We start from the raw sequence: 12,476 nt of genomic DNA, 5'->3' as shown, positions 1-12,476 counted from the left end.
ATATGTGTTATTAATAAGGTAAACCTATAAACGTGGAAATAAGGGTTACTTCTTTTATTTTAACATGATTAACATCATGGAATTATTCATATTTAATAACAACGGCCCTGACCTTTAAGTGATATGCTTCAACACTTCTACGAAGAATCCATATGAATTGAAATGTGGTTTCTTTTTTAGATGATGTTTTAAATGAACTTGAAGTCCCACAACGGCCATCAGAGATATACGTATATACAGCTCAGAATTTTTTTTTAAAAACACTCCAAATTTTTCTTGAATCTTTATTTCTACATGTAGGGCAGCCATTCCAGTGTCTGTTGAATTCCAACACAGAGAAACATAGAATACAATAAAATAAAATAAAAATGATTTAACTCAAAGACATACCTATAAATAATAAAACAAGAGAAAATGATTATGCTGAAGTGGTCTCTTAATTTTTTCCGCGGCTGTATACTGTACATATTCCTATTTATATTGCTACGTAAAAATGCTTAATAAATATATAGAGAAATATTTACAAAGTACAAAAAAGAGACAGTATAGGATTCAGTTTCCCTCTCAAATGCTAACACCCCATAAGGCAAAGGAGGCATATACCCCTTCTTCTGGAAGAGCACACTTTCAGGTAAAAGAGTGTGATGAGGAGGAAACTATGACTATGGGGGTCTTTGAAGGAAAACACCCATCCGAGAGCTGCTGCTGGGACAGGATGAGTGAGAGTGTAGGTGGGGATGTGGGGGGCTTTGAAACCACAGGTAAGAGTGACAGGTTAACCCCCCCACACACAGTGCTCTTAAACTATGGACCTGACATCCTGTCTGTCAACATGCACAGGCACACAGAGAGACAGGCACACTCCAACAGCCGGCAGCAGCTCCACGCTTTCTGTCAGCGGCGACATGTGAGTACGACATTTGAGAGCAAGGTGACACCATACAACAATCTGTTGGAGCTGAATATTATATTTTATCATATGAGAGAAGTCAGATCTTCGAATGCAAGACTCTCTACATTTATTTCACCTAACAACAAATAAAATAACAGCTTCCAACCTAGTCTGTAGGCAGTGGTGGGAGGTAAAGGTGGGCAGTTCTGTACTACATTGTAGATACTTGTGCTTTGTTGGGTAATTCCATTTTCTGCTAATTAATACTTTTCCCCCGCTTAATCTCAGATATTTGTGTTGTATTGGATTTATTTGATATAATTATTTATTATTCACTTTTCAGATTCAAACGATTGATATTAAATATTGTCAACACATACATTAGACCAGGGGTCTCCAACCTTTTCCCCTCTGAGAGTTACCTCTAAAGAAAAAAAATTACGGAGAGCTACTTGTGTTTTACATCATGTGTAACATTTATTCACACGTATCTAAATCCCTGTATAAGGTTTCGTTTGGCACAAGCATATACGAAACATACATCCAACACTCACTATTTGTGTAAGAACATTAATTCTCAAATTAAACTCAAAGTCTGCATGTCAAAACATTTCTTTAACTTTTCAACAACATATTTTTTTTGCATGAACATTTTCAAAATATTGGCAGCCAATACTCACACTCAAAATACAGAAATGTAACTAAATATGTATCAGTATGCATGTCTATGCATTTCTTTCTTTTTATAAATAAAGTCTAATCATTAGACTTTATTTATACCTGGAGAAATTCACAAGTTATACCCAGCAGCTCATAAAGTAATTAAATTAGATTTATCAGATGCAGCAAATACATGAATGCATCAATAATTATTATTAAAAAAGATAGTCTTTATTTAAAAAAAAAAGTGAATAGGCTATGAGTACTTTGGTTATATTTCAAAAGCTTATACTTGTTTACCTTTCTTAAGTATCATTTTGACTGAAGGACTTTTACTTGTAACAGAATATTTCAACACTGTGGTATTTCTACTGTCAGTTCACCCAGCTCTGTTTGTAGTTCTATCTTTTTAGTTTTTCCTTGAGCTAAACTATATTTCTGACCCAAAGAGGATTACACAACATGAGCATATAATCAATACCGTGATCCAAATATTTTATTTACAAATGTAATTTTTACAAATCCTGATTAGGACTGACATTTTAACATAAAATAAAAACATTGTCAGGAAACTCTCTAAATGAAGTCCTGGACAGGTGTGTTTTTTTTTATTATTATTATTTTTTTTAATGAAAATCCATGAAAAGGTGTACAGTACTTTATTGATCTGTGCAGTGTTATTGGAAGAGTGTCGTCCATTAGGCCTGGCAGCGGCACGAGCTGACTCTGTGAGGAGCCCAGTTAGAGGATGGCGACTTCAGGGTCCTAAGGGAAGGGCCACAGGGCCAGGCACTAACTCACTGGCACCACTAAAAAGAATACAATAATCCAATAGAAATACCTGGTAAGATGTTGTGCAATATGTATTGTATTGTATTCTGTACTGTATTGTCAGTTTATAATGTTGCAATAAAAAATGTATGATAAAAAAAAATACCTGATGTAACTATAAGATAAAAGAGATATTCTAAGGAAGCCACATAAACAACAGAACAGTGAAACAAAACGTATTGTCTGCCAGTCTCTACAAACGTATTGTATTTGATTCATATCAAATACAATATATATATATATATATATATATATATATATACATATATATGTGTTTCATATTGTTATGTATTGGTATTGTAGCAGATACACGCACAACTATAGACAAAATAAAAGCACGAAAATCGAAACCATTATCATGGTTTGAGATCGTGACAGTAATGTAACAGAGAAGTTTAAGGAAACCAAATGTAGAAAAATAATTAAGTCATTTTACTATCAAATAAATCTGAGTTCATATCACTAAAGAAGTATACTAAAAGCATTATAATTCATCGTTAGTGTTTCCGAACTTTAAAAAAAAAAAAAAAAATCCCTCAGGAAGTCGTTTCTTTCCTGAAGAAAATAATGTAACCTACCTTGTTTTAAATTCAAACTGAATTGTTAGTTCTTGTAATATAGAGCAGCCTAGGAGATGTTTAAAAAAAAAAATTTTTTAAAACTGGTTGTAATAATTTCCAAGGACCAAAGTGCACATACACTATTTAAATTGTTATAAATTTCGTGAAACGGATATGTTGAGAACATGTCATTGTCTATAATGTAAAGTCGTGGAGTTTATGTGTCTTCTAATCTGTCCGCGATGCTCAGTATTTTGACAGTGAAGACAGGGGCCTGGGTGATATGAAACCGAACGAAAACCACAAGCATGCAGGGTGCACAGAATGTTCTGCAGCTCCAAGGAAACCAACGCTCTTCATCTAAAAAAACACTACACTTTTGTTATCTCGTACATGATGAACGGAGATCTGGCATGTGCAAAATAATAATAATTAACTCGGGTTTAAATACTTGCATGAATAGGTCAGAATCATCAATTTTCATTTTACTAATATTTTAACTGTTATTGTTTTGTTGGATAAATTACTTGTTTTTATAAATACAAATTGTTTCAAAAGTATGAATAACCCACTGATATAAAGCCATTATAATTAGATTTGAAGTGGTTGTGGTCAGATATATTGAAGTAGCTCTAACAGACAGAGTTTTGTTAGAGCCGCAAACACTAACGCACGAGGAAGAGCTTGTTGTGTTGTTGAAGTGCCAATAGGCGGCGCTGCAGACCAACTGTGTGCAAAGAGAAAACCCGCAGCAGCTGCACACCTCTGTGTCCTGCTGTCCTCAACATCATATATTTCACATTCCTCTTGAAAACTAAAGTCCTCCTCCGGTCGTTGTGGCATGCAGAGTGAAATTATAAAACGATTAAAGAATACAAATATTTAATTAAAATTATTGATTACAAACTGGCTCATAACAATCCCTGTATTTCGAAAGTAAATGTGCTTTTTAACATTTGATTAAAATGTCATTTAAAAAAAATAATATTCAACGATTCTTTCCGTGACAAATCAAACATTTTCGTTTACATGAACCTGCTAAAGTAAAACTACCCCCAGTGTGTGTGTGTGTGTGTGTGTGTGTGTGTGTGTGTGTGTGTGTGTGTGTGTGTGTGTGTGTGTGTGTGTGTGTGTGTGTGTGTGTGTGGCAAAAAGAAGCGCACTTTAACTTTTGATTCCGCCTGAGGTCTTACAGAGTTCGCATCTAAATCAGTGGGCAGAAACAAACCGCAAACGAGTTAAAAAAGCAGTGTAATTAATCTCTGATACGGTGCCACTTCCAGTATATTTAATCAAAAGATTGGACCATGGTAAGAAATAGAATCCAACTTTTGTATCTGTTACATCTGCCAGTACCTCAACAAATAACGAACTATTTTATTGCACACAATATATCAATAATATTAATAATAATATATAATAGTTGTAAATAACACAGGTAAACCTGCAACCCATGTGACGTTTTCATAACGATATAATTACCCCATTCAAATGTTTATAAAAGTTCCTAAAAAATATGAAACTGTAGAGAAGTGAGAAAAGATGGTATGGTATGGTCAGAAGAAAAACGTGCCGTTGACTTTGTGTGTGCACAGTGCTGCAGGTTGTCACAAACCACACCATTCTTTTTCTACCACAAATAAATAAAATGATTGAATGTGATGGCTTTGCTTTTGCCCTGCGCTCTCTCAATTGGATTTGATGGTTTAAAAAAAAAATCTTGTAAGCTTCTCAAGTATCCAAAAGCACGTTCTGGAGGAAAAAATGTTCAGGATTTCTTCGTGCACTTCCAATCATGTCTTTAAAAGAAGGTATCAGCATTGGCTATGTGGTACGAGAGGTGTCAGATTAGAACACGCTTCATACTATGGTCTAGAGCCTTAGTTGCTATCCAAACACAAATAAACAGAGGAGGAACGTTGGAGTTAATGATAGAGGAGGGGGGTGGAGGCGTGTCGGAGGGCGGGCTAAACTCTGCAGAGCCCCGGAGCCCTGAAAAGTGAAGCACCGGTGCGCATAACCCACACTTACAGCCGCAGCTCCGGACGGACTCCCACACTGCTGCTGTCTGTCCTCCAAACTTTTCACAACCTCTCAGGTCTCTGCAAAGGTCTGAGACATCTCAGCTGACCGCATGGCTACATGAAAGTTTCATGGACTTGGAAAACTTTCAGCGGCGCTTTATTGGAGCTCCTGATCTGTTTAGTTACTGTGGATTACTGGCATAACGCAGGACCTTTTGCAGCTATTTATTGGGGTAAGATTCTGTTTGCTAGTGTTCATGTCAGTCTTCTTCAGGAAGGAAATTCTCAACTTCCTTTGGATAACTTTTCATTTAAAGATAATAGCCTGCATTTGATGTTTTAGCTCAAACCAAATAGATCAAAATGGTGATACAAATGTAAAGTTTACCATGAACATAACCTAAATTAAATGTTGTTTAAGAAGGGTTGGTTGCTTGGTGATGATCAACACCTTGAGGTCATAGTTCACCCACGTTTCGACAGCACTGTTCTCTGTCCACAGTGCATAACATACCGAAACAAGCAGTTGCGTCAATTAAAACTAATCTTGATTTAAAGAAATGTAAAAGCTTCGTCCAAAACAGGAAACTGACAAGGATTAGCCTGAAAGAACACGGTAAGGCGTTTAGACTGCTGTCAAAGTGAAGTCCAAAGGTTATTGAGAGAACAGGTTGAACAAAGTTGTTCATATGATTGGAGAACAAGTGCCTGCATGGTGACTTATGCTGCACCTGTGCACACTTTAATTTAACCCTATCCCGTCTGTGAAAGGGGAAGCAAAGTATTCAAAGATCTGCGGAACAAATGTAACGACCTGACCGAAACAAGCAGCAGCCCTCCGGGGCTCCGGGTAGCAGGACTTTCACTCTGCAGTGTGAATAATGTCATGATCTCCAGAAAGATTCAGGTTATACACACTTAGGAAATATTTGATTCTAATACGATTTTATTAATCTGAAATGACAAAAACAGCAAAACAAAATATTCAAATACCGGAAATTATTTTAATTTTATTTGAATTCTCGACCAAATCTGAAGGTCAGCTCGCCGTCGCCCCGCTGTTTCTGTCCCGCTTTAACCGGAGACCTGAACTGCACACGGGGTTCTCCTCTGGGTTGGAAACACAACTTGTCATCCAGGAACATTGGGGCATCTGGTCTCAAATATGGTCTCATTAATATTTCACCCTACATTGTGAAGATAGACTCATGTAAACATCTTCTGTAGAGAAGTTAAAGGCCCAGAAGCTATTTGCTTCTATGTTTTCTTGGGAAACCTATAATTTAAAAAAAAAGCACACATTATGAAATACAATAAACCCAAGAGATACATATTTGGCCTAAAACATTATTTAGCTACATTCCACCAATATGGAAATAAAAAGCACATGCATTTCTAACAGAAATGAACTTTCTTGTGGGTAAGGGCCAGCATTTCTGTGTTTTGCTCTGACTCATCCACATTATTGGTCGCTGCTTGCAAAATTCCAAACTTCTGCAAAAATACATAGAAGAAACTTGCTTTTCATTGTGAAACACTACAACCGTAAAAACAACAACGTGTCGTCTCTAATTACCTATGATATTTAGTGCATTTTTATTCTTGATATGTAATTGACAGTGTAAATCGATGCCATATGATTGTTTCACACCCACTTTATTCAATTACAGTTTCGATGACTGATTCGTTTTATTAAATTGCTTTGAAGCTTTTCTCCGTCTTTATGGGACAAACTGTGTTTTTGCAAATGGTGTTTATGTTCTCTCGTGTTTCTCCTGATGACAAACAGGATTTCACTTACAGAAAAATAAAAATGCTCCATCTTAACACGATTTTAAAAATATTTACCCAATCAGCTCCATCACCTTTTCCAAATTATAAAATTAGTATCATCATTAATTTGCTTATAATATAATAATAATCTGATTACACATTCCCCACTTTATATTAGTTTGGGAATAAGATTCCTTTGGTTAGCTTTTTTGATTTTAGTATAAAGCATAACTACGCACGTTAAAATAATCTGCTGTCAAACAGGTGTTTTCACTTTAACATGATCACAAAGGGAACGTGTGGATTAGCCTATTTGTTAATACTGGCTCAAATGTTGCATTTGTTCACAACACTCATGCTTTTGTACGTGTTTCCTCTCAGGGTTTTTACCGTGTCTTCTGCTGAGTTCTGAGCCGAGATGGGGAGCAAAGCCCTGCACGCTCCGATCCCCCTGCACCCGGCCCTGCAGTTTACAAACTACTCCTTCCTGCAGGCTGTCAACACCTTCCCCGCCGACCAGCTGCAAGGACTGTACGGCCTCAGCGCGGTGCAGACCATGCACATGAACCACTGGACTCTTGGTTACCCGCACATCCAAGGACTGAGGTCGACGATCACAGAGATGGCAGCAGCCCAGGGTCTGGTCGACCCCAGGATTCCCTTCCCAGGGTTACCCTTCTCAGCTGCAGCGCAGCTCTTCCACCCTAAACAAGCAGCTATTGCAAACGGCCTGCCCTCGCTGCACAAGGAAAGGCCGAGGTTTGACTTCGCCAACCTGGCCCTCGCTGCCACTCAGGAGGACCCGCCGAAGGCTGCGGATCTGGCGAAGTTGGCGTCGGGGCTAGGGGGAACCATCTCCGAGCTGAGCAAGCTGTCCCCAGACAGAAAGCCCACCCGGGGCAGGCTCCCATCCAAGACTAAAAAGGAATTTATTTGCAAGTTCTGCGGCAGGCATTTTACCAAGTCCTACAACCTCCTCATCCACGAGAGAACCCACACCGACGAGCGGCCCTACACCTGTGATATTTGTCACAAGGCTTTTAGAAGGCAGGACCATCTCAGAGACCACAGGTAAAATAGATTTAGACAGGTAATGAACAGATAAGGTGCTGCACATTCATATATTCCCAGCAGTTTTCACTGTTTTGCAAGTCATTTTAATCCCAAATGTGGATATATTTTAATAACCTCGTCAGTACTTGGATTTAAAATATTCATTTTAAAAAATGTTGCTACTAAATAAAAGCTGTTGCCAAATTGTTCTCCACGAGGGCGCTAACGGTCTTTCCGCATTAGGCTACAGTGTTGTTTCTCCCTGTGACTCTGGGGTTTAAAACCGCTACAAGAGAATCCAAGCCTGAGCAGACTTTTGATTGAGTGTCATTTCTGTTTTACAGATACATCCACTCCAAGGAAAAACCATTCAAATGTCAAGAATGTGGGAAGGGATTCTGTCAGTCTCGAACTCTAGCCGTCCATAAAACCTTACATATGCAGGTAAGCTGGAAATATTAACAGTCACCATGATTTCATACACACTAAACTATGTGATACCTTATGATCATAATTCTTTGTCTACTGCATAAATGGGGCTCACAGTCTCACTGAACAGTTGCGAATGGCCAATTACGAATAATAAATAAAATGAGAGACGCGTAACATTTTTGTTAAACTTTGTGTAAATCAGTGAGCGATATAACTGACACAATAGTGAACATATTTAGATGAATGAAATCTATGATATAGACGTTCTATACAATTAAAGGGAATAATCCTTTGCTTGCTTCAAATCTAAACAGGAGTCTCCCCACAAATGCCCCACATGCGGAAGAACCTTTAATCAAAGAAGTAACCTGAAAACTCACCTTCTCACCCATACAGACATCAAGCCCTACAGCTGTGGCCGCTGCGGAAAGGTGTTTCGGCGCAACTGTGACTTGCGACGGCACAGTTTGACGCACAGCCCACATCAGGACTACTAGCTGGACAGACTAACAAAATAATAATGGACAAAAAGCAGCAAGACAAGTCAGCGACTATTTTTGGTCAAAGACAATCTCCAAATCAGGACACGTTTACTGCCGCACTATTCAGAGTGGGATTTGGTTACATCTCAAGAGGGACAGCAGCAGAGCCATGTCCAGCTTTCGTACCACCTGTAAATATCCAGACCCTGTACATACTGTTTTTTATTTTCTTTCTGACCTTGAAATTATAAAGTTGTCAAAAAACATTCATAAGTTTAAAGTATGTTCAATTGTATTGTATAATTAAATATTTCCATGGTACATTTGCATATGCCTTGTTTTTTTTCCCTGATCTGCTTCACAGTGTAAAAGCTCAAAAAGCAATAATGATTTACTATGAACAATTAACTGCATATATGTTTGCAGCCAGTGAGAGCTCGTGGCTGTCGTGTTTTTGTTGTTATTTTTCATTTTTCACAGTAGAGCAGGATATATCCGTTAGCAGGAGTATGGAAAGTTATTGAAATTCAAAATGATGTGTTTTTTTAATCGATAGTTAATGATGTATAGTAAACAAACAGAATTTATGTTGTTTATTTAATAAAATGAAAATTATTTTACGATTTTTACACAGAGATACACCATATTACGTATCGAGTCTAACTATTTTAATTATAGAGCTCAGTTATTCTATTCTAGATCCTAGAGGCTCATTAGTGTTCTATTACATTACATGTCACTTGTTAGACGCTTTTATCCAAAGCGACTTACATACACTCAATACTGTAGACAATCCCCACAGGAGCAATTTGGGGTGAAGTGTCTTGGCCCAGGGACACAGAGACATGCTGCCTGCAGTAGGACTGGAACCTGCTCTCTCCTGATCCAGCTCTATCCCGCAGAGCCACAGCCTCCCTGATCCTTATTAGCCTCATAGCGTCGTTATGACATATCTGTATCTATATCACCTGTGTGCAAAGTGACTCCAGAGGAAAGAGTCTCCAGAGAACAGAACTGAAGGAGATGAGACCTGGCAGACGGATAATATGTTTGACCGATAAAAAATAACTGCTTTCCTTTAGTTATTTAGACCCTACATTTCATATACCCTCTACCAATAGTTATTGAGTACATTTTTAATTTATAAAAACATCACGCTACTTCTCTGAGCAGCCGTATACCTCCAGTCAAAGCTATTTAAGTAGTCTATTTGGGCTATAGTTTAAATATTATTTAAATGATTTGTTCTCACAGTAAAATTATTACACAGAATCACAAACCTTTCCGGGAGAAGGTAGCTTTGATACAAGGACATCGGTAAACATTTGTGTAAAGGAGACATATAAAAGTTGCATAAAAAATTTGGATTTTATCCAACTAACCTTTGTTCGGTTAGGTTGAAAATGCGTGTGGCGTTTACATATGCCCGGTGTCAGAATATCTATAATGTTTAATGTATATAAGTCGGTGTAAAGAAAACAACCCCCTCCTCTGACTCCCTACTCTCGCTGCCTCGGCCAGTTGGCCTTCCGGCCTGATCTCACCAGGCACAACTGACTACTGGCACAGTGTACCGTATATAAAAAATAGAATATATATTCAACGGGCTCGAAAATAAGGGTTTGAGTAAAAACAGAAGCTTCAAAACTGCTCTCATTTAAAGGTAGCTGCAGGATTTTCTGAATATTCTACAAATGTAAGGTAACAACGTGAAACTTCTCCAGTAATCTCTTCAATCCGAGAAAAAAAAAGAAAAAGAAAAAATAACTTTTAATCACCAAAACATAAATCCTGAAAACGATGCGACTGATAAAAGATGGACTGTAGGCCACGTCATAATAATAAACATAATAATGAAGATGATGGATGATAATAACGTCAAAAACCTGAGATTGTGTATTTGGTTAGCAAATAATTGTTTGAGAAAGTAACTCATTAATATGTTATTAAAATTATTATTCTATTTTATTCACTTTATAACGTTTTATAGCATAGTTACAGCAATTAATCAAGTATGTATAAACGATAACAAGCCTGTAGCTTCATTATGAACTCATAATATGCGCTGACTGTCAGAGTGTAACCACAGTCCTAACTGGTAAACCGTTAAAAAAATATATTTCATTGAAAAATAAAAATATTTATATTGTTTTAACAGTTCCTCTCATGAGTGAATTATACTCTGTGTAATCAGTATTGTCTTACCTTACATCCCATTGTGCAGCTCAGATCATCAGGACAAATTGTAATACAAACAAGGTTACACACCTGTATCATTTTAACACGTCACAGGTCTAAAATAAATGTAGTGGTTTGAGCCGACATCTTAAATTATATTCAGAGGCCTCAGTATCCTTTCATGAACACAATACACCCATTGTGAATAATATTTCCTGAAATTGTATTTATTTCCAATAAGTACTCTATAGCTACAGTTCCTTTAGTTTGTCTAAAATCATTTTTATTTAAACTTTAAAAAAATAATAACTACGCCCTCATTTTAATTAAAATAAAGCTATAGCCTACTGTCTTTGAAGACGTAAAATGCATTCAAATACACTGTAATGCCAGACTATGAATATAACGACAGACAGACAGACAGACAGACAGACAGACAGACAGACAGACAGACAGACAGACAGACAGACACACACACACACACACACACACACACACACACACACACACACACACACACACACACACACACACACACACACACACACACACACACACGGGCCCGTGGACTGTGTACTTAGAAGTCTTTATCTAACGGACAGGGAGAGGCTGCTCTGATTCCATGATCTCCTGACCCTCAGCGAGTTTTGCATGAGCGCAACTATCTGATACATCCCCAAGACCTAAAAACAATTGCTCATTATTGAAGTGAAAGAAACTAAAATAAAGACCATGTTGGTTTTGGAGTTAGATGTATTTGAACTGACAGGCTGTGACATAAGAACTCTAGGCTACTTATTAGTTATTGTAATTGTGTTATATGTCTTTAAAATAACTGGCAGCAGCCATGGAAATCCTCAGAAACAAAAAGAGAGCAACCGGCAAAAGAAACGAATGGCCGCAGAAATACAATGTTTACAAGTTGGATTTTTGAGTAAAAAAAATTCACCACGATGCTGCCTAACTTTTATTTGAATGCATAAAATGCATATAATTGCATTAATATGTTTTTTTTATGATTGCTAGGTGATGCTGAATCGTTACAATATTATTTTAAATTTAGAATGTATTACACAGCACAGTATATTAATCCAATAACAGTATCTACATTTCAGTGAGCATCAGTTGCTCAAGGTATTTTACCATGATAATGACATTCCATCATAACGGTTAAATGACCATCCCCACAAAAAACGTTTTAGACAACAGGTAACTATGCACTAAATCGGAATACATTAGCCTATTAAACCCACCCAACCCTGTCTAGCTTCTTAACAAAGGTGAGTTTCCACTGCCATGTAAGGACTAGGGGCGCGCCAAAGCTATGACGAATTTTACGTGTTTTGACACCTTCCCGTGCTCCTCGGAAATCCTTTATCTGAGATGTCACTTGTGTGACTAACACACGTATTCATCTAAAACAGGCTATTGATTGGATGGATTGAAACACCATAAATATAAAACTATATGTTTTCAAACGAAATGGCACTGATACGCCCGTTTCTTCATTATCAGGGTGCAGGTTTGAAGACCAGCGTGACAACGCGATTAGAACATTTCCCACATTCACAAAGGCAACACTAGATGTACG

At 37.4% G+C, this 12,476-nt stretch overlaps 1 protein-coding gene across 4 annotated transcripts; it reads left to right on the top strand.

The window, feature by feature from the left end:
- Positions 1–845: 845 nt before the first annotated feature.
- Positions 846–9,036, top strand: osr2 (odd-skipped related transciption factor 2). 4 transcript variants are annotated; one of them, XM_063878219.1, is made up of 4 exons: positions 846–907; positions 7,122–7,811; positions 8,138–8,237; positions 8,540–9,036. In XM_063878219.1, the coding sequence occupies exons 2-4, from the start codon at positions 7,159–7,161 to the stop codon at positions 8,720–8,722; spliced, it is 936 nt and encodes a 311-aa protein (XP_063734289.1). In that variant the 5' UTR covers positions 846–907; positions 7,122–7,158; the 3' UTR covers positions 8,723–9,036. The 4 variants fall into 4 exon arrangements, with proteins under 4 accessions (XP_063734289.1, XP_063734288.1, XP_063734290.1 ...); XM_063878218.1 differs by lacking the exon at positions 846–907 and adding an exon at positions 925–2,396; XM_063878220.1 differs by lacking the exon at positions 846–907 and adding an exon at positions 4,964–5,200 and having other exon boundaries at positions 8,622–9,036.
- Positions 9,037–12,476: the final 3,440 nt, after the last annotated feature.

The sequence above is a fragment of the Eleginops maclovinus genome, chromosome 3 (genome assembly GCF_036324505.1).
Source record: "Eleginops maclovinus isolate JMC-PN-2008 ecotype Puerto Natales chromosome 3, JC_Emac_rtc_rv5, whole genome shotgun sequence".
Classification (NCBI taxonomy): domain Eukaryota; kingdom Metazoa; phylum Chordata; class Actinopteri; order Perciformes; family Eleginopidae; genus Eleginops; species Eleginops maclovinus.
The sequence above is the reverse complement of the archived record's forward strand: the minus strand, read 5'-3'. Positions and strand labels throughout refer to the sequence as shown.